Here is a 23,378-nt window from a genome sequence, read left to right on the forward strand (position 1 = left end):
CATCAAAGTGAATAGCCTCGAACCACATCCATGTTACAAATTTGATCGAGATTTCTTAACCCCTTACTTCGGCGCCCGGGGCCGTCGCCCCGCTCCCCCGCACGGTACGGCTCTGTTTTCCATCCTCTTCTGTTAACAATTTTTCCTGAAATATTTTTCATCTGAGCTAAACCAAAACAATATAGGCAAATATTTTTACCGCTCCTTTCTTTCTTTCTTTTTTCTCCTTGTAGGTTGAGGGAACTAGCTGCTGAGCAGAAGTGAGCGATATTAAACCGAGGTTTCCTGTTGTAGTTAATCCTATTAGGAACGGCTATAACTGATTCAAAATAGGCGATGACATGTCATGTGTTTTGTTATTTTTGTGTCAAATATTCAATGATTTCTTGGGCTAAAATATTTTCATTCCCTCTTAATCCTTCAACTAAGGTAAAGTCATTTTTTTTCGAAACCTCCTTTTATAATCAGAAGGGCACTGGTTCTTTTCAATATTGCCTGGCTAAAAGGCTGCAAAGGCTTTGGGTCAAAGAAAATACGTGAAAATGTGGTCATTGCTATGTCAAAGAGTAGAACAATAACTTCAAGATTACCATATGCATATAAGCCCTCACTCTCTTTCATTTCTTCCCTTTGTACAGCAGGAATTCATGTAAAACTCGATTTTCATACCACCAAAATGCAAACGGTTTTAAAGAGTAAAGACGATGTTGGTGAACATAGCAGGGCTTATGCAGAGTCGTATTGAAGCGTGATTAGTGCCAGACTAAAGACTTCGACTAACATAAGTTTTCTGCAGTAGTCAGGCTAATCTCATGTCAAAACGACTCTGCATAAGGTGGAGCTTGTCTAGGAACTGCTCAGTGGCATATTTTGTTCTGAAATAGAGTACATGGAAGGCAATTGCTATTTCTTCCGAGAAAAAAATTACAAACACCAAAGTACGAAATCACATTTTCGGAACCCTTTGGAGGAGACTCAGCCCTCTTGGGCCCTCTTCCCTACGCCACAGTTTCCGTCACTTAAACCGCAATTAAGCTGCTATGACGACGATTTCAAACTAAAATAGAAATTTCGTGTTTTGTAATCGCTAACCTATACGGAATGATACCTATTGTTTTGTTCTTGCATGCCATTACGAAACTAGGAGTGCACATAACGGAGTGTAGTGTGGATTTACACAGACCATAATCTCAAGCAGACGAATGAAAAATCAAAATGGCAGCTTCGAAGGTTGACGTGAATGTGACAGATTTCACATGCGAAAGAGCTAGAGGTGAGATACCAGTTTTATGTATCATAGTATTTGTTTTATAGACATAAGTTACTAAAAATATGTAGTAAACTTCACAATACAATCCAGCTGTGCATCGATTAAGTAGGACGGATTTAGGTTATAGTAAAGAGGGATAAGTAGAGTAGGGTTAGCTTAGGGTTAGGAAAATTTTGACACATTTTATTAAAATTAATCGTGTGTAATTTCTCGTGTCTGCGTTAAGTATATCAACTGGAACGGACATTGTAAAGCTCACTCCAAAATACCTAAATAATGTATTTAATATTTTTTACAAACATATAATTGAATTGATTTGATTTGATGGTGCTGGTGGAGTTTTGGCGCACCACATTTTGGAAGATTTACAGGTAAAATTCAGTACTTTGCATGAAAAGATATTTGGATATAGTATACGAGAGTGCCTCATCATTTAGCGAGGACTCACGAAGTGCAGTCTTTTAAGGATTATTCATTGACGATATAGGAACTTGAAAATGAGGTAAAAATGCGACTTTCATTTAATTACTGAGTAATATAAAATAAAATGTACGTCGGTTTGCGTTGCGTTTCGTTGTGTTTTATGGTATGCGAAGAATAATAATGTGCCCTTGTACGTAGTGTATGAGTATATGTGGGGGATTTGAAACACATATCGCATGTCACGTGCACGTGGATGCTTCTTACTACTTCTAAATGTAATAAAATCATTTTTATACGTAGTGCAACAGTAGGAAGTATCCACGCGCACAGATCATGAGGCACTGTTGTATACTATTACCGATATTTTTATAAGGGTAATATAACGTTAAGGGATATAGTATACATGTAGCTACATCAGTTCCCGAAGGAGCAGGACGCTCATACTTTTAGGGATTATTCATTGAGTATGTAGGAACTTACAAAGGGGGTGACAAAGCGATTTTTATTTACTTATCGACTGATACGAAAATAAAAAAGAACGTACCCGTACTTTATATCTGCATGTGGAGTGCCCTTGTACTTTATCTATGACTATGTGTGTGAGGGGGGAGGGGGAATTTAACGCATATCGCATGTCTTGTGCACATGGATACTTCTTACGGGTTAAGTTTAGAGTTACCCCTCCGCTTTTTATAAAAATCAGGAAAATTTACAAGAGAAATGAGGTAAGAAATGATAATTTGAAGTTTTTATTTGATGTTTAGCAATGTAACTTCGGCAGGATAGTTGTGTTTAATACGAGAAATGATATGTGGAAGTTAGTACTATTTGTCGGATGCGGAAGCATTCGCGGAAGGTTTCAGCAGCATTTTGCTTGTAGAAAAAAGATGGGAAGATTAATAATGTGACCTTGTACTTATTGCATGTCCCGTGCACGTGGATATTTCTTACTATTGCACTACGTAGAAAAATGATTCTATTTGGTGTACAAGTAGTAATAGAATACATAAGAAACGCAGATTACTCTGTATTCTCACTCCATGTTGGAGTTAGAATACAACATGATCTGGGTTTGTTGTGTGTTCTATTACCACTTATACATGATATAGAATCATTTCTATAGGTAGTGCAACAGTAAGATGTATCCTCGTGCACGGGAGATGAGAAGTAGCTGTTCTTAACTATTACCCTCCCTTTAAATCACTAGCTTGTGACCATTGATCACGAAATACAGTGTGAACGTTTCACATAGAAACTAAAATGCATAAAACACGGACCAACTTGTGCTAGGTGACCACTAAAAAGCACGAATGCTGTCTAAGCGAGTCAGTGCTGGAGCGCAGCAAGGTGGTCCGAGTGGTAGCGACGGGATGCGTAGGGAGTTTTCGTGTCAGCGGGGGTGAGTATACGCATAAACGAGAATACGGTAGTGGAAAAACATTTTATATGCATAAAATGTATGGCATGTGTTGCAAGGCTGTAGAGAATATAGTAAATGCCATACGAAAAAAAAAAAAAAAGAGTACTAAATTAGGTTAGGTTAGATGTGCCTCCTCTTTTCCGTAGTTTCAATTCGTTTCAACACGACAAATTGTTCGCCTATTTAGTAGACCACAATTTCAACAACTGACACGCCTTATTTTTGTCTAACTCGATAAAACTCAAACATGATACGTCACAATCTTGTAGTTTACGCACTATTTTCACACTGCCTTTCCCACGAAAACTTCATGTAAAATATGTAGCCAAGCCTCGACTTTGCAGTTCTAATAATAATAAAGCAGAAATAACATTACAGTAGTTTTCGTACAGGTTCACAGAGGGAAAGCTCTCAGCAATTTATGTTTTATTGGTAGGGAGAAATGCAATTAAGGCACGGATCAATTCCTCGATACTAAGTGACGTTCTAATTCTGGAAATCAGTCAGCAACTAATAGATTATTGTGTTCTTTTTCCGAACCAATCGAAAGCAAGAAGTGGAAGAATTATTCTCTTCAACACTATCTTCCCGAGCTCACTTTAAAATATCCACAGAGAGATGCAGGTTTAAAACCGTGGCTTGCGTCTCTTTCATCTCGTAATTGTGGCTTGCGGATCTTTCACCTCTTCACCAAACCACACGTCTTAGATGCTATATGAGAAATGGATCAATAGTTTGTGAAATCGGAATCGGAATTACCGTAATGCGTTCAAATTTCAATGATCTATCGGGAATTGAACCCAGGACCCCGTGTACCTGAGATTTAAGAGGTAAACGTCTAATTGTACCCATGTTGAATGAAAATCGTATTTTATAAATGCACAGGGCTTGAAAAATCCATTCGCCTACTCGCCTGTAGCGAGTGAAGTCCGATCAATCAGAATCGTGCTTTTTTGCACGTCATTCCTTTTTTTAAATTTGTAAGAAACATGCCAATAAAGAAAATAATATATTGATATGTTTACTATGTCGCAAAATGATTTTTGTTTATACGTATGAACACTATGACTGCTTGCAAAATGGTCTGGCTAGTAGATTTTTTGGTTGGCGAGTACTTGCAAGCAAGAGTTTTCAAGCCATGTATATACGCCCTTGTAACTTTTAAACTTATTTACAAAAATGCTGAAATGTTGTACCATGCAAGTACCCGCAGAAGAACATTGTTTGGCATACTTGGTGGTACCTCAAGATTAATAGTGTTGTCAACGCAACATGAAGTTGTATTTTTTCAAACGACAGTACGTCAGTTTATTACATATTTCAAATCTACAAATAAAACGAAAACTTAAAACACCACACTCATCATAGAGTGTTTCAAACTAAGGACATTACAGAATTACAATTATTAAATAATAATAAAATTTAGGAGGGTACTATGACAGTAATGATGCAATTGAGACGGACAGGGTCATGTATACCCAAGTACCTTAATGTCGAATAGTACAGTCGTCTTATGACGTGTTTTGACAAATAGAAACAAAATTACAAGGGATTGATAATTTTAAGCAGTGTTGTAAACTAACTATTTTTACCATGTGTCCAATTCGATTTGAAGTATCAAATTGATGTAAACGGCATTGTGATCTTCACATCTATTGCGAACTATCTGTGCGATTGGATGATACTTATGTAAGCAGTCTTTCGAAATATAGGCTGTTGAAGAAAATCAGATTTTCAATCACTTGTAACTTTGTTGGTATACATTCGAAATTCATCGTATCATAATCATAGTATTAGGACACTACAGTACTTTAGATGTGCATTGCCTCGTCTTTCTTATTTGTCTTATTATTGCTATAGAGTCCACCAGAACCTCAATGTTTGTAATACTTTAGCGTCCCTAGTTTGCAACACTGTGTGACAAGTGTGATATGTATGCTTTCTTTTATATATAGATTCAAAATACGTAATAACACGACGTAGTGCCATCTGAATAAATAAACTTTATGTTGGGCTGGCAACACTGTTAATTTGGTGGTATCACACAGTATGCTAAACAATATCCCTGTGTCGATATTTGCATGGTACAAAGTTTATTTATTTATTTATTTATTTTTTAAAAGTTACTGCATTATAATTGAATATTTTTAAAGAATCTTATAATTGTTATTTGCCATTTCCAGATGCCCTAACAAATGTTCTTGAAGCGTTGAATATGCCAGAAAATGCAGCCAAGCTGGAAGAAGCTAAGGACAATGCAGGCAATGATATGTTGAAAATGATGCAGTTCGTCTTTCCGATTGTAATGCAAATACAAATGGATGTTATCCAGAAGTATGGGTTTCCTGAAGGACGTGAAGGTATTAGATTCATATAATTGTGTGTGTATTTTGAAAAAAGCAAACAAAGAAACGTATATTAAACGCTTTCGCTGAGGCTCTGAAAGAACATCGAAGAAAAGAGAATTACGTAGAATGCATGCTCCGAACGTAAAAAACATTATCATCAGACTTTTTTTTTTTCGATTTTATTTTGTGATAAGTTTTTAAACTTTTGTTGAATATCAATTGCTGAATTTGAATTCACTTATAAACGAATTTTTCTTTCGTTTAGCGACTTCTAGTTGATAATATACCACCATTTCTGATATATTACATTGATGACTCTTACGTTATGAAATTCGTATTCTAAAAGGAAAATTTGATCAAGCCTTGCTGTCAACAGTAATCATGAATCTAAAGCAGAGGGGGCCAAGGTAAAGAAAATATTCTTATTGATCAATGATTTCGTAAGTTAGGCCTATTAATAATATCTGTCTATTTTGAAACTGTTTTGATCGGATACATACAAAGTATTATTTACATATTTATTCCTATAGCTTTCAGTCCTTCACACTTCTCTCATTGGTTGCCAGGTCATACGTTTAAAGGCCCATTTATCTCAGTGTGGTGTAATTTGAGGCTCACTGCTACAGATTGGTTGTTGCTAACTTTAGAATCTATTTCCGTTACATTAATTTAGTGAATTATGTTATCCGATTATTTATTTTGATTACAATTGTTTATATTCAACCCTCAGTTTGTTTCTAATAATATACAACTCATCTTTAATTTTATGTTATGAATTGCTTATGTTCTGATAATTCACAATTTCACTAAACAATAGTTCATATATAGTAAAAATAATTTAATTACACAAAATTTGAATTAGCCACATCTACCATCAAGTACTGCTATATGAAGGTTCAATTATATCTCATTGCACAGCACAGTGTTGCCTGGAATTTCGTATATTATGTAATGCATTGATTCTTTGTACATCATTTTGTATATTTCGGTTAACTTTTTATCTATGACAGGTTGAGGATATTTCTTTTAATGTTTTGCATGTCTAATTTATTTTATGTTCTTTCGTTTGTCATTTAATTTACATTTTTATATTATGTATGTCCGTTTATAAATTTCCTTTTTGTTAAATTCTAAATGTAAAATAATTAGGCAAAAATCACATTGTTAATACATGGTAATTGTTGTTCTTGTTATAAAATATTAATATAGAGACTTAAATATAACAATGAAATATAATCATTGAAAATATTAAATGGAAGGAATAAATTACTGTCAAATATTGTAATTTAAATTTGAAAAAAAAATTACACAAAATAACATTTTATAAAAGAAATTTATTCTAGAGTTGTAATTACAAATTTAAAGCAGTCCGTGATATTTTCAATTATTATACACCCGAAGGTATGGTAAACTTGTATTTCCACCATATCAACTTTTTAACATATGACCTAGCAACTCTGAGATCCAATGTGCAGAACATGAATAAGTGGTAGCTACAAGAGCAAACATGTAAACAATATGATTGCCATATATATGAAAAATGAAGGAAATAACTGATTTCATCACACTAATTCATCCATAGATTCGAATTCAGTGATATACAAAGAGCGAAAAAAAATGCGCGACTGGACCGAGAATCAAATGCGGCTGAGCCGGAGATTCAGATTAGGGATGGCCAAATCCGGATCTCGGATCTGGATCCGAAATCCGGATCTCAGATCTTGATTCTTATCCAAACCCACATCCCACCCACATTGTGATAAACTTGAATATCTAAAATTCGCCGAAAGTAATTTCAGGAAGTCCTGACAGTGAAGAAAACAGAAAATTAAGACGAATATTGACAAGTCTATTTGTCTCCTTCATTCTACTCTAAAAATCAAATGCTTGCCTTACTAAAAATAAAAATCTGATTTGATCCGCATGAGAGTTGGAATGTCGAATCTAGGTCCGCTCGATTCCAGGACCGAGATACACACCTGGGATTTAGAACATCTGAAACCGGAATACAAAACTCGAATATTTAAAATTCCTCAAGAGACCTATTTCATTAACAATTAAGAAAACATAAACAGTTAAGACAAGTATTGACTAGTTTTTACGTATATTTATCTTGCTCAATCTGCTCAAAATATCAAATGTATATCTTAAATTAGATTTAATAATTATTTAGTAAATCACAATATGAGCACCGAGAATAAAGTATCAATTTTGGTGCCACTTATCTAGATTTGAACTTTCGGATTCATACATAAAATCAGGCTGAAAGATAAATATTTGAGATCTGGAAACAGAAACATGTGCTAATACCAAGATCGTAACCGTTGTGATGCGAGAGGAAGGGACTTGCACTAATTCCGCGTGTACTTTGGGGTACACGAGTAACTAAAAAATAAATAAATAAATATTCTTTTTCAGAGGTAAGTCGCACTTTAACAAGACTTTTCATGAGTGTTGTGTTCAAATACGAAAACTGTAATGGCGACTTGTTTCAAATAAAGGCCTTTTCATTTTTAACAATAAAGTTAGGGACTTTCACATTGGGGAAAAATTAGCAAGGCACATTCCACCGATTAGGGTGCTGATTCTTATGGAAGCTTTCACTTGAACGGAAAGATTTCTTCATGTGGGTATCGGATTGCTACAATTCACCTTGCTGAAAGACGTGGTTTATCAGGAGGTCGGCCAAGATTCTTTTGGACTTAGCCTGTAGACTGCTTCTGGTCTCAATTATTCCCATATAACAAGACTAACCATATATAAAGTTAGACTAAATGATTTAAAATATCACTAATTGACCTTAAGGGGATAATCACGATTTAAATATTCGTAAATCAGAAGAGATGTGAAAGTTAGGCGTTAAAATAAATCCGATAATTTTGGAATGAAGAGATTTCTATGCAACCTAAAGATAGCAATAAAACTCCTTATGTAACATTTTCAAAGCTAAGATTAATAGTTATCTTCTTGAAGCGGGTTTACGGCAGCATAGAAAATTATAAATCCAATTATTATAAGTAGTACCTCTGACAGCCCCGCATTTCACATCACCATCGCCCATCATCCTGACAAGTGGGCAATTCACTTGCCCACGATGACTTTTCAGCCGTTCCAGTAACATCATCAATATCTCAGTTTGGGTTTGGGGATCATGCTTCAGTGAACCTTGACTATCACCATCAACAGCTATTAGAGAATCAGAACTTATTTCTGTACTAGATAATATAGGTAACTATAGCTTTTCGTCTTAGAAGACGGAGAGTGTATGGTATTATCGCAGGAAATATTTGATACATACAACTTAGATTGTCAGTATTTAGGAGCAACTTTTAAAATAATCAGTTACCTTAAATGTGCTACCGCTTAGCCGAGAATACCCCACAGCCATAGTCGGGTGGTCTGCGGCATTAGGCTGTGGATCGTTTGCTGTGAATGTCTTGGATTCGAATCCCGTTTCGGGCATAGGTGTCCTCATTTACTTCTATGTCTGTGTGGTGTCGTAATGATTACAGTGTAATCCGTGCAAAGCGTTCAGCAGGTTAAATAATTTGATAAAAAAAACTGTTACCTTTTCATATATATATATAAAAATAAAACAGTGGTTAGCGCGTGCCTTCGGTGCCCGTGGTCATGGGTTCAATTTCCGGAGAGGCACTCAACAATTGCGGTGCTGACCCAGCATCGCGAGGACAACTGTGGAGTTATCTGAAGTAAGAGGTAGCGGACTCCAGTCTAAAAAGCCGGTATTAGGGACTTTAGTTGTCAATGCGTTGACTACACATCCCCACTTTGAACGTATGCCCGCTGGTAAGAACCAAAGGACTGTCGTGCCAAGAGTTTAGTTTGTTTTAATTATCATAAATGCCTTCTTTATTATTAAATTTTATCCAATATTTTCTTTTCAACTGGTTTGCGAAACTCAGACTTAGCTACTTGTTTTCTTTGTAATTCATGTTCATAGTCAGCACAACTAGTCACTAAAGAAAAGCATACTTTTCAATAAAATTCATTTCGCGTCTTTCGTGGCTCTAAGTTTAGTTATTTTTAGCTTTTTTTTAAAAAAAGTTAAAGGGCGTTTTATCATTTTCCCCTTGTTTTCCCTATTTTTTTTTTTTTTTCTAGTTTTACCTGTTTCTTTGCACGGATATTGCACCTATAGGCAATTGCTTAATGTGTTCGTTTACAGAAGCGGGCCATTCTCCTGCCACTATAGAAAGTGAGGGTGCCCTCTATCAGAGAAATATTAATTGACGTATGTAAATGAATATATCTGTAATGAAGTCATAATTACTCAGTTTTTGCATCGTACATAGTTTCCTCATCTTCATTAATCTCTTCACCCCCGCTTCCTGAATTCCAGTTGTAGTATTCTTTCTTGAACAAGGTCCATTTAATGGGAGACTAATTTCTCATGTAGGCCTTTTAACTATAACATCAGCAATAAAGAAAGTAGGGTTTTATTTGCACTAATTTTAGAACATTACGTTAATTGTTAGCTAAATAATAATAATAATAATACGGAGTGAGCTTAGGCTAGTTGTTAGAATTCTTGCTTCGCAATTGGGTAATACCGGATTCGAATTCGGAGACCAGCCATCCTGACTGAGGATTTTCCAGGGTTGTTCCTCAGTTATACTGGGCAAATGCTAGGATAGTACCGTAAATTAAGACTTTGGAGACCTTCCTTCCATTCCTTTTCCAATGTTGTTTTCATCTGTTAATTACTACAGTGTAAAGTGGCCTTTGAGGATGTATCTGGTAGCTTATAGTAAATAAACAATAACGATATAATATATCTTTACGAAACGTGTGAGTTAATTTAACTACAGCCTTACAGTCTCAACGGATAGTTTAAGTTTTAATATCAATTCCCTGACTTTTAACTACTATTTTCATATTGTTTTAGCTTTCAATTGTCTCATTTATGTTCCCACCGAGAATTGAACCTAAGATCACATGAACAAATGCGAATATGTTGAATATTTTTTAACACTTTAATATACAAAACACAAAACGCTACAATGATACGATACATGAATATGTTTTGGTTACGTCCTGCAATGTATGATTAAAGAAACCTGGAGGGTGAAGAAAAATAACAGAAATCTCTTTTTTATTTACTCCTTCAACAAACCTCAACCTCAGAAGAGCAAGCCATAAGTTAGGTGATAAAGTCATACAACGAACACTTTTATTAATAATGATAATAATAATAATAATAATAATAATAATAATACACAACCATATCGTTCTCCTGAGATTCTCGTGTGTATATTTAAAAATCTATTGTTGTGCCACGCCAACCACTCTCTCTCTCTCTCTCTCTCTCTCTATATATATATATATATATATATATATATATATATATATATATATATATATATATATATATATACCTTCGAAGTGAAAGATATTACATTTGTTGATGGTTGGACTCTAGTGAGTCAGAAACTACAATTAATAAATAGTTTGTTAATTTTCAATGTGAAGCTAACATTAAGTTTTAAAGAGGAGCTAAACAGAAGAATTTGTTACCCTTTACATCAGTTTTCAGACAGTTCACTATACTCTGAAATAGGAAGAAGTCAGACTTGGAAACATTTTACTAAAGATACTTCGGCAGAAAGTGCAACATGTAAATATTGCAAGGTTAAAATAAAATAAAGAACAAAGGTAGCACAAATTTGTTATGGAAACATTTAGAAACACAGCAACCTACTATATTAGTGAATCCAAAAAAAGTTTTGACGAATTTTAGATATTCAATTTTATCATCACAATTTCAGATGTAGGTTTGGATACGAATCAAGATCTGAGATTCGAATTTCGAATCCGGATCTGGGTCCGGGATATCCGAATCCGAAAATTTTTGGCCATCCCTAATTCAGATTCAATTCACGTGCCAGTTGTGCCATTTTTACTTTTTGTGTATAATGTAATTAATACTTTGTACATTATTTAATATTTTTCATTCTCAGTTTTAGTTTTAATGTAATGATAAAATAAAATATTTACCGAAAGTGCAATTTACCAAAACAAAGCACATTTTAACTTTAATATATTGACATTCATATGTGCGTACAAAAACGAATCATTAGTGCAGGCATCCCCCAAGTAGTATTCCTCAGCTAAGAGTTGCTGTTCAGATTTGCTCAGGCATCATGCCAGAAGATATTACGAGTAAACAAAGATCGCTAGGTCAATTTTACCAATTCAATATTTTTAACTCTATATCGAATAGTTCGAGTAGAGCTAACTGCTTAAACAGGTAAACAGCAATTAGTTCGGACTGGACGCATAACGTGAAGTAAAACAGTTACAGTAAAATTAATAAGTGCATGGAATAAGCACAAAATGTAAGTCACCAATCCCAAGATCATTCAACCCTTCTTGGGAGGACTTTTCTTTTCGTAGAAGACTGATAATATATTTAAAAAAATCTTTAATATGTTAAAGAAAAAAGGATTAACGGGTTGCCTAAAGAAGTTTGACATTAAGTAGCTTTATTCAACTTAACATGCCAATGAGTATGGTTAAGTTCGAAGGACAAGGGAGAGCCCAGGTTGCTGCATAAACTAGAAAGATGATGTTAACAAATGTAACTGCTAGTATTATTATTATGAATCGTAACTATGGCTTTAAAATCTCTCCTTATAGCTGGAGGCTAAGCAATAACATCGTACTACGTTACACAATTTTCAATTTACACTTAGTATAATGCGATTGTTTCTCAAAGAGTAGTTTCTTGAAGCACCGGTGATGGCCAGCGCACATCCGCTGGACTATGTGGAACACGGTAATATTCCAGTCACATCCAGAAGATATGTAAAATGTATGCTTTACTAATTTAATTTGGTTTTCCTGGAAGTAGTGTTTAAATGACTATTTTTATGCTAGATAAGGAATGATTATTTTTTTAAAAAAGAAAATAGTATTATATGACATTTGATTACTTTAGGCTTTGTTAAAGTTAACCTATTTAAAAACAGTAGAAATATCTAATGTTAAATGCTTCGAATTGCAGCATTGAATGTTAATTCATATATATGAAAAATTAACTTCAAAGGCTCATAGCTCAAAAACTATGGGGCCTACCGTAGTCGGGTCAAAACTTCACTTCGGAACTAGTATGTGCCCTATCCAAATATCCAAGTTTCAGAATCTTGCGGTATTTCCGCAACAATTTTTATAGAAGTAGTTGGTGAATACTTCAAATTAAATGCCCATAGCCATAGAATTAAATGCCATAAAGATTCCTCTGTAAAAATTGTTGTGTGAGTACCTTAGGATTCTGAAACATGTATTTTTGGATAGGACACATATTAGTTCCTAAGTGAAGTCTTGACCCGACTACGGTAAGTCCCATAGTTTTGGAGCTAGAAACCTTTAAAGTTCATTTTTTCATGTTTTCGGCAGCCTATAATTCCGAAAGGAAGCATTTGTGCACCCAAATTGGTCTATACTTTTTTTTCGTATCTTGATGTCAGAAATGATATATATATATATATATATATATATATATATATATATATATATATATATATATATATATATATATATATATATATACTAGCATCAATTACCCGCTTAGCTAGGTTAAATTAAGAAAAAATAGTAATATGTATCGTTAGTTAGTCACTTTTTAGTATTACTAAAGCGCTCCTTGATATTGGTCATTTTCGATGATTTTTATATATCCCCTCTCCTCCCCATGTTGCGGGCCACGGCATTGGAAGTGTCATTGTTCATCTCAGCGACCCTGAAAACTATAGATTCGACACTAATATCGGTCATTTTCGATCATTTGTAAATGTCTTTCCCCTCCTTTAAGTTACATCGTCCAAGTGATATGACAAAATTCATCTCATGTTCGAACTTAATCTAGGTTGAAAAGTTGATCGAAATCGGCCCGGTGGTTCAAGAGTTAGTAAGTTTTATTTAGTTTTATATATCTCCCCCTCCTACCCTAAGTTCTATCGTCAAAGTGAAGAGATAAATACCGTCCCAGGCCTGAACCTCATCTATGTTGAAAATTTGATCGAGATCGGTCAGGTGGTTTAAGAGTGAAGTCACATAGACAGTTACTTTCCTTTTTATTTATTTTTTTTAAATATATATCTCCGCCTTCCCCTCCCCACCCTCTCTACGTTGCACCGTCAAAGTTAAATGATAAAAATTATCCCAAGCCCGAGCGTCATCTGCTGAAAATTCGATCGAGATCGGATGGGTGGTTCAAGAGTTACTAAGTTTCATTTATTTTTATAGATTTCTCCCCTCCCCTTCCACTCTTCTGAGTTCTACTGTTAAAGTGATATGATAAAAACCTCATGTATGTTGAATTTTTTTTTTTTAAGATCGGTCGGGTGGTTTAAGCGCGATGAAGTCACAAAGACAGTCACTTTTATTTTTCATATATCTCTCCCTCCCCTTCGTTGCACTGTAAAAGTAAATGAAGAAAACATCCTAGGCCCGAACCTTATCTATGTTGAAAGTTTGATCGAGATCGTTCGGGTGATTCAAAATTTATTAAGTTTTATTTATTTTTATACATTTCTCCCCTCCCCTAAGTTCTACTCTTAAAGTGATATGATAAAAACCATCTCATATCTGAACCTCATCTATGTTGAAAATTTGGTTGTGATCGGTCGGGTGGTTTAAACGTGATGAAGTCACAAAGACAGTCACTTTTATTTTTACTTTTTGACATATATCTCCCCCATCTCCCTCCCCTTCGTTGCATTGTAAAAGTGAAATGAAGAAAACATCCCAAGCCCGAACCTTATCTATGTTGAAAGTTTGATCGAGATCGGTCGGGTGGTTCAAGAGTTATTAAGTTTTATTTACTTTCATATATTTCCCCTCTTCTCCCCATCCCTCTCCCCTAAGATCTACTGTCAAAATGAAATGATAAAAAACTTCCCAGGTTTGAACTTCATATATGTTGAAAATTTGATTGGGATCGATTGGGTGGTTCAAAAGTAATTCACGAACATAGTAACTTTTATTTTTATATTTATTGATTTTTGTATATCTCCCCCTCCATCCCCTTCCCTACGTTGCTCCGTCATAATGAAAATCATCCCAGTCCCGAACCTCATCTACATTGAAAATTTGATCAAGATCGGTCTGATGGTTCAAGAGATTAAGAGTCACAAACATAGTCACTTTCAATTTTATAATATAGATATACCTTTTTTTCTTTCTAAGTAGCCTGATGCTAAGTGAAGAGCCGCAGTAGTATTTGGTCAGACGGCCTGAGTTCGATCCCGGTGGAGGATGCCTTTTTTTAAAATTCTATCCTTGTTCCAATGCGGTTGTAAGATTTACCCTACCATTTCGAAATTAGTACCTAAAACAATCTAGATACGGCCGGTGTGGTGCTGATTACATCACCCCCACTACGTGCCGTAGTTAAGGAAGTATGTTAAAGTGCCTTGACATTTACACGGCCCGTTTGCCCATTAGACCTGTCCCAAGTGAAAAAAATTAAATGGTCAACAGAGGAAGGACCAGATTATTTCTAATGAAAAAGCGAAGTAGTTGTAATAAGGTGTTCCATCCTGGAAAGAAGAATACAAACTCGGGGAGTGACATGGGAAGGCAGAAATTATACAAATATGTTGGTTATTTTGAAGATTAGCGTCCTTTTCAGCACAAGGAGATGTCATGTGGGATCCGGACCACTTAGGCTTCCTCCGAAGAATGAACTCGAAAGCCCATGCACGAAAAGCACGCACGCCGGCCACTGAATCGGCCGGAAGGAGGATAATAGTCAGAACTGTGTAATCTTACAAAACTTTTGCGATACAAGTGTCACTATTACACATGTCACTATAATACTTAGACATGTTATCTATCCTTTCGTTTATAAGACAAAATAAAAGAATTTATGAAAATGTATATGTAATAATTCAAAAGGTTAAACTAAAGTATACTTAATCCTTTATAAACTTTTTTTCTATTTTTTAGAAAAATATGCTTGAATTTAATTACATTTTCCATTTATTTCATAGTACATTTTCTACCAAAAAAGAAAGGTGAAAGTAATTTCATTGAGCAAAAAGTATAATTGTAAAGTAAAATCGTTATTAAACATGTTTTTCCGTGTGTTGTACAGACATGTTTTGTAATTTAGCATGTTTCTCGTTCGATAGTTAGCAGCTGCTTTGCACATGTTTCCATGGTGTCTCTCGTTGAAAATGTGTTTCAGACATCTACAATTCTTCAATCAATCAGACTCGATACAATATAATTAAGAGTTCCTACCGTTTGTGACCTCCGCTTTTATGCAGCGCTCACAGTGAAGAAACGAAGTGACTTACAGTCTGGAAAAGTGATTGGAAGTTAGTGTGACTATTGACCTGCGCCAATACAAGCACGTTGTGCACACACAGCAGTCACAGCTTGTCAGGTTGAAGAGAATTGAGATATCGAAGCAGCTTGCTCACAGTTGGTTGTATGATTTTAAGATAGACCTCTCAGCAACCGTATCAAGTCATATCGAATACGTCAGGCATTTGAGGAGGATACGCACCGCTAGGCGTTCAGGTCGGGAGATATGAGCTTTTGTGATAAACTCCGAGTTGGTTACCACAGGCAATAGATGACGAGGCTCTGAAGGAAACTATAAAGAGGACAGCAGTCAAATGTGAAGAGAACTTGCCGAACTCTCCAGGTTTCCGAAGAAACAATCAGACTTTATCTGTACCATATAGGGAAGGTATACAAGTTGAGCAAGTGCTCACGATGAATCCAATATAACTCCCAAGTATACCAGACATAGGTTGTCATGACGTAACCCTATGCCTCATACCTCAAGACAACCTCTGCACCCACGCAAGATCATACTCTTTATCTGGTGGACTAGTCAAGTAGTACAATATGAGCTCCTACCACTGCGAATCTTCACTCGCAGCAGTTGCACCAGGTACCAGTTACATTACTAACCAGCGTTGGTAAATCACAAGAGCCCACGACAGTGCGAGTCCACATGTGACAAGGACGACCAGGGATCCATTCAGAGACTCGGCTGGCGGACAGGGTGGAAAAAAATCATGATTTTTTTCAAAAAAATCATTTTTGTTGATTTTTTTGATTTAAATCGATTTTTTTGATTTAAATCAAAACTTTTTCTTCGTATGATACAAGTCGCGAACTGAAGAAAAAACATTAGAAATTAGTATTAAATGTTAATTATGTCATTTAAGTGAAAGTATTGGGTTTTAATTTTGAATTAAATCCCAATCGTTAACCTATTTCAATCCCAAACAATGTTTCTTAAGCATTAAGGAAAAAGTACAGCAATGTATATCAACATGACACTTTTCTTTTCATGAAAGTTACTGATATTTGGCAGGGGCATATTTTTAAACAATTGGAACTAGCTAGCGGCACGAAATACATATAAAGTACATAAATTTCGCCTAAAATTAACTAACTCACTCTATGATCTATGGAACCCGGAGGTTCAATGCCATGTTCACAAAAGCTCTCCTGACTTCTATCCTTAGTCAACTGAATCCAGTTTCTATTTTGTATTCTTATTTCTGCGAGATCCATCTTAATATTGCCCTCCCATGTGCGACTAGGTCTTCCTAATGGTCGTTTTCCGGTTGGACTTCCAGTTAAAACTTTGAAAGCGTTCCTACTTTCTTCCATTCTTGCTACAGTCCTGCCCACCTGAACCTCCAAGACTTGATGACCCTAACAATGTTTGGTGAATGGTATAAATTATGCAGTTTCTCATCATGAAGTTTTCGCCATTTCTCATTTCCGTTCCTTTTGGTTCCGAATATTCGTTTCAGGATTTTATTCTCAAATACTTTCAGTCTGCGTTCTTCTCTCAGCGTAAGCGACCATGTTTCACAACCATACAGCACAACAGGCATAATTATCGTTTTATATATTTTAAAGCTTCAAATTCCTCGACACAATTCGCGATAATAAGAGATTTTGAACTGAATAATAACACGAATTCCCTGCAGGAATTCCAAAATTAAAAATCAAGATGATCAGTTCCAGAAGAAGAAACACTTGTGATTGTTAAAAATATGGTTTATGTGACGTGAAAAACAGTTCAAATGCGAGTTGTTGCTGTGCATTTAAGACATCTATACATAGCAGGCACTTTTTATACTTTTCTGTTGGCTATTTTATTTCCTCTTACAATTTTTCCTGCACAGGCGCGGCAAATTTTCTGCCATCACATCGCAGATCGCGACATGTTCTGCAATGGGGTCAAGTATCCACTTTATCAAAAGTATTATTCGATATTTTAAAGCATCCAAAATTTGTCGTATTACGATCCCGAGGAACTTCTATGTATTTAGTACATAAATGTCGCCCAAAATTTTAAAATCTAATTTTTTTTTTGTTTCGGAGGGGGGATCGAACCCTCTAAATACGCCCCTATTATCTGGAAACAAACAAATAGACATAAACACAAAAGAGCTTTCATCTTAAATGTCCATGGTTATTTCCCCGTTGGAACAGAAATTTTAAAACCCTGTTTTACAAAGAGAAGAAAGCAGGGTTCACCCGTAACCCGTTCAAACGGGATTTTCCCTGATAGTTCCCACATGATACTCGTTTCATGCTGTGCTTACATACATTTGAGTCTCACTGTATTATGATTATTATCTTCCATAATCGGAATACCAGAAGAGAAACGGGATTTTACTTACTTTCACTTTAAATTAATTCATTTCGGAATTTGATTTAAATCAACGATTTTTATTTAAAAAATCAAGTGATTTAAATCTTGATTAAAATCGTGATTTAAATCAGACTGGTTTAAATCAATCCACCCTGCTGGCGGATACTTTGCTTTCCACTATATTTGCCGGACCTAACGCCATCAGATTACCACCTGGTCCATTCCGTGGACAACCACCTCCAGGAGAAATCCTTCGACAATGAGGGCAGATCTGCGGCACACACTCACGGACTTCTTTGCGGTCAAGACCCCCGAGTTTTATCGCCAGAGCATTACGCAGCTGCAGAAACGTTGACAAGAGATACTGGATGGTAATGATGACAACTTCAAGACTTAACACTGAGTACCATGTACTATGTATCTGTCTGTTTCTGACGGTCATGAACGGCAAAAACTTTTCCGGTTAGTATGTAATTACATGTTCTGCTGTTGAATAATGTCTGATCTTTTTCAAAATTCATATTAAAAATCGTATAAAATAAGAGTGATACGTAATTTATTCAATTGTTCAAGTAATTTTGTACTTAATACCATCACGATTAATCCTTATGTTTTCCAGGAATTATTCAGTTTGCGCAAGTAATTCGTGTATTGGAGAAGGAAGATCCAGAGCTAGCGCATTTACATACACAAATACGATCCCATTTCTTACCACCGGTATCCATCGCAACGGAGCAAACTTCGTGAGTCCTATTTTGTTTCCTTGCATAGTAATAAAGGATATATCTTAATATGGCCGTTCTGCAGCTTCTGGATGTCCTCTTCAACTACATACAACAGAGTAGCCTTATCTCCACTACTTTTCGATGTACTGTGATATAAGTGTATATGTATAAAATTTACGGTAGTACGATTTTGGCTTAATGTTGTGAATATATTCAGAATGCTTTAAGTTGAAAGATAATTTTAATGGGGTGGCGTATTTTCATTACTGAACAAACAAGATAGCAGCATATAAAATGAATAACTTTAGATCTGCATGAAGCTCTTTCCCCCTTCACTTTTTTTTTTTTTTTTTTTTTTTTTTTCAGTTAAACCTAATGCAATTTATCTTCTTCCAACTACCAAGGAATAAACATTAGAAATCCCAACAAAATTAATTGTATTAGACATCTCTCGTATAGAGTAAAATTAATCGTTAAGTAAACCTCACAACCAGAAACGAGGTATAATAAGAGGAAATAAGATATGGTCGGGCTGAAAACTCCTAGATAGACCTCAAAAGCCCTACATATTCGTCATGGAAACTTTGAAAATACATTTCATAGAAACATTAAGACCAGTTATGTAATTTCTGTAAAAGTTAAAAAAAAAAATGCTATGGAAAAAAGTAGCATGAAACTCCTGGAAAATTAATAATAATTTGTGATTTTATTTACTGTGGTTAGCATGGAAACTATGATGAATAATTAGGGTTTAGTACTGTTTCATAACAACTAATACTAGAATAAGAGCTTTCGTTCTCATCGAATGCTATCTTTACCTCTTCAAGAGCTGCATATTAATAATATTCTGCTTCTCAGAACTAGTTCCTGCCTATTATTTAATAGTATAAATGTAAAGTGTACTATTAGAATATTAAGATTGTCATGACATAATGTGAAGTAGAAAAGGTTATGTTGACCTACCTTTCAAATTTTACTATGAAGGTAATTCATAAAAAGAAGTGAATAGGTTAATACTGATTCGCCTTTACATAACTTTTACGCTGATTTATTTATTACCTTCGTAGGCTTTAGTACAGTTCTGGTATAAACATCCTTTATGTAATAGTTACGTATTTATTTATTGTTTTAAATTTATGTAATTAAGAATTTTATTACGTTTACATGAGTGCATCCGAGAGCATAGAAGGTCATTATATGCCTTTAAAGTTTGTTGATTTCTTTCTATTCTATAGTGTTTTAACAGTGGTTTTGGGGCCTGAGTTGCTTAAGTGGTAGGGCACTCACCTCTGCTTTGTGGGGTGCGTGAATTGTTTTGGGATTCTTCCGTTTTCCCTCTTCTTCGATTCCACTGTTATCATCCATCTCATCATCACTGTCTCCTTTAACCTCGGTACATAATCATGGCGAGTTAAACTAAATTAAAAAATAAGGCGATTTTGTGTTTTGACACAACCCATGTTTAAAATCGTCTGTGAAATTACAAGTATTTAAAAAAAATATCTGTGTGATGAAAAAATCGGTATTTTATGTAGTACAGAATAAGTGTTTTCATGTGCTCGTAAGTGATCATTTGCGTGGTTTTGTTTCTATCTGTAATGTACTAAGGACGTCAATTCTAATTCTATTGCCTAGTTCTCCAAGACTGAAACTTATCTAATTGCTGTTAATGTTATTTTAATGGTATCGGAGAGATTATAGTGATGTCCAATGTTCTTGCATACTTGTTTTTGCACATATCTATACACCATTGTGTCCAGTTGATAGTATCATTGTATTATCGTTTTTCTCGTAGGATATGGATTAAAATTTCAGCTGTTTTGGCGTGGGAATAAATAAGTCTAATTGATTTATAGACTACAAATACTAAACTTTTATATAAGTGTACACTGTTGATTTTATTTATTTGGGCCTGATATAAGAAATTTCCCATTTTAACATACAAAAGGCTATTAGGGTTTTTATTTTCTTCATTATTTCCGTGTGCTAATTATGTTGTTACACAGTTACTTGATTTCAGTCTGTTGACAATATGTAAAGTAGTGAATTATTGAAAATAAAAATCTAAATATTAGAGTTTCAAGAGGATGAAGGAAAAATATGTAATAGGACGGATGTTATGTCATGGAAGGGGAGGGACGTGTATCATTGTACCATTCGTCTTGGTGTTTTGACATGTCAAGCTAACCGAAATAGTCAAACTTTAAGTTTCTATTCGTTAATCAAGGGAGCCAGGATTCAAATCTTAGCTGGTACCAGATGTTCACATACAAATTACGTTGCAAATAACAAAAAATAGACTAGAAGTATGTAACAGGAAGTATCAAACTGTAAAGAATAAGTTTGTGCGTTTCTTGTGCTTCGTTAATCTTTAATGGATATATGTTCTGTCCTTATTAAATGTTGGTTGTAAATATGCATTCCATTCGTAAAGCTACCTCGAACCAGTCTGACGTTCAGTTCATCTTCCATAATTGTATATACATACCAAAAGATCTTGAAGAAATGTAGAATATTCGCTATATGTGGTTAGCGTTCTCCCTTTTCGTGCGGGAAGCTCAGGCTCTATACGGGTGAGAGTACGTGTAGTTCGGACTTCAGTTTCCATATCATTATGCTGCAGGTCTGTGTCTCTTAAGTTTCAGTGCTGAAGAGACGTTCGACTCCAAACATACATACATTTGATAAGTATAACGGACAAGACTTCAGTACATGCACATTTGAATCTGTAGATCCTGTTGTGATTGCATTTCTTTCGTTCCTCAACATGGAAAATTTAATTCAAGGAATATGTACAATAGGGTTTGCTTAAGAAATGAAACAATTTCTCTGAAAATGAACTTACTAACTACTGAACCAAAGAGCTTTTATTTATACAGCATATTAACACTTATGTAAGTAGGTTATAAGTTTATTTACATATTATGTGCCCACTACTTAAATCTTAAGTTCTCTAAAGCTAGATATTCATCCTTTTCTTAAAGAGTAATCTAATCAATACTGACCTTAAACAAGTAAGTTGTAAAGCTCATAATACAGACCTCAGAAGTCTTCGATTGCATCATTTGGAGTTGAAGTTCCTTTTCAGTACCGAGGCTTATATGAATTAAGACACCGTTAAGCTGGGATCCGAACCACTATTTAAGTTTTTATCCAAGGATAGTATCCTCACTGGGCCAAATGGCTTTTAAGTTCGCTTATGTGTATAAAAATTTAAAAGCTGGAAGTGCAGAATTTACCTAAGAATTACAACTAATTGAAACTCAATGCAAGATCTATTAAATATAGATTTGTGGAATCCTTGTCATTAGCTTGCATCTCGTAGGACTGCATGTTTTAAAAATAAGTTATGGTTAAGATTGCTGGAAATAAGAATGGCTAATTAACTATAGTTGTAGATTTCCTAATATTTTCACATTACAATTATCAATCAATGTTGAACCAACTTTCGTTTTTCCTAGTAATAGAAATGTTTATAGAGAACAGTAGGTAATAGTGATTGTTCTGTGTGGTTGTAATAAGAATTCGCATTTAAGTGCCAAATATTCATCTGTGATGGCAATGTAATTACTGTTTTATGCCAAGAATGCTTAATCGTCTTAAAATGTATTACAGTCTCCTTGTAAGAATAGTATGCTTGTCCACAAGTAGATAAAATGTACCAGTAATATCATAATGGAAACGTGGTTAATTATATATATATATAAAAAAAAAAAAACTGCCACTGTAATATTAATGTTAAACTAGTTTTAAAGTTATTCTAAATTTATTTTTGTACTGCTTACAATAGTCAATTTCTTTCTAAAATTTCTATTTTATCATGCAAAAGACATGAAATGAAATCATTATGTAGCAACACTAGTAAAGTTTCTGATGTACAGAGAAAGTATATTGTCAAGAAATTGATCTGAAAGTAAAAGATTAACAAAGTATGTACTCCATCTGGAACTTCCACCTTGCATTAAATAAGGGCTTAAGTAGTATCCAAATTTGACAAGGTTTGTATGGAACAGACACAAAACAAATTCAGAATCACCGTAGTATTCCATCGATACACGGATGAATGAATAACTCATTCGTCTGTGTATCAATGGAGTACTAAGATGAGTTTATGAATTAATACACGGATTGGTCTGTTAGTTCCGAAGTTATGATAAAGGAATATGAGGAGTGTGTATATGCACTTTTGATAGTGAATGTACATTCTTGTTCAAAACATTTTGGCTACAAGTATACCTAGCTTGCCTTAAAAGGCAATATTTTGGTAGCCGTACGTATGAAATTCTGCCTAACTAAACATCTCAATTGGCCGAAGAAAATCCATTTTTTGTTTGATTTAATTCAAACTGTAGGTAAGAGTAGATCTTTCAAAGAGAAGTGAGGTCGTTGGTCAAGTTTTTTTTATTTTTATTTATTTATTTATTTATTTATTTTTTTTTAAATAAGACCACGTTACGTATAGTACATGCAATGAACTGAAGACAATTTTTCCACAATGTGAGAAATATTCAATAGACCACTTTAATTCATTATCAGT

The 23,378-nt window shown here is 34.7% G+C and overlaps 1 protein-coding gene across 1 annotated transcript; it reads left to right on the forward strand.

Moving 5' to 3' along the window:
- Positions 1-1,133: 1,133 nt before the first annotated feature.
- Positions 1,134-22,539, forward strand: LOC145687110 (protein C10). The gene is made up of 3 exons (XM_081760569.1): positions 1,134-1,273; positions 5,297-5,473; positions 18,736-22,539. Exons 1-3 carry the CDS (start codon positions 1,216-1,218, stop codon positions 18,861-18,863), a joined length of 363 nt encoding a protein of 120 aa, XP_081616695.1. The 5' UTR covers positions 1,134-1,215; the 3' UTR covers positions 18,864-22,539.
- Positions 22,540-23,378: the final 839 nt, after the last annotated feature.

This window comes from Thermobia domestica, chromosome 1 (genome assembly GCF_964235325.1).
Source record: "Thermobia domestica chromosome 1, izTheDome1.hap1.1, whole genome shotgun sequence".
Taxonomy (NCBI): Eukaryota; Metazoa; Arthropoda; class Insecta; order Zygentoma; family Lepismatidae; genus Thermobia; species Thermobia domestica.

Excerpts from the sequence above, each read along its gene's own strand:
- LOC145687110 (XM_081760569.1), top strand. The coding sequence starts at position 1,216 with ATGGCAGCTTCGAAGGTTGACGTGAATGTGACAGATTTCACATGCGAA. Across the intron at positions 1,274-5,296 it reads CACATGCGAAAGAGCTAGAG|ATGCCCTAACAAATGTTCTT; the intron begins GTGAGATACCAG and ends TGCCATTTCCAG. Across the intron at positions 5,474-18,735 it reads GTTTCCTGAAGGACGTGAAG|GAATTATTCAGTTTGCGCAA; the intron begins GTATTAGATTCA and ends TATGTTTTCCAG.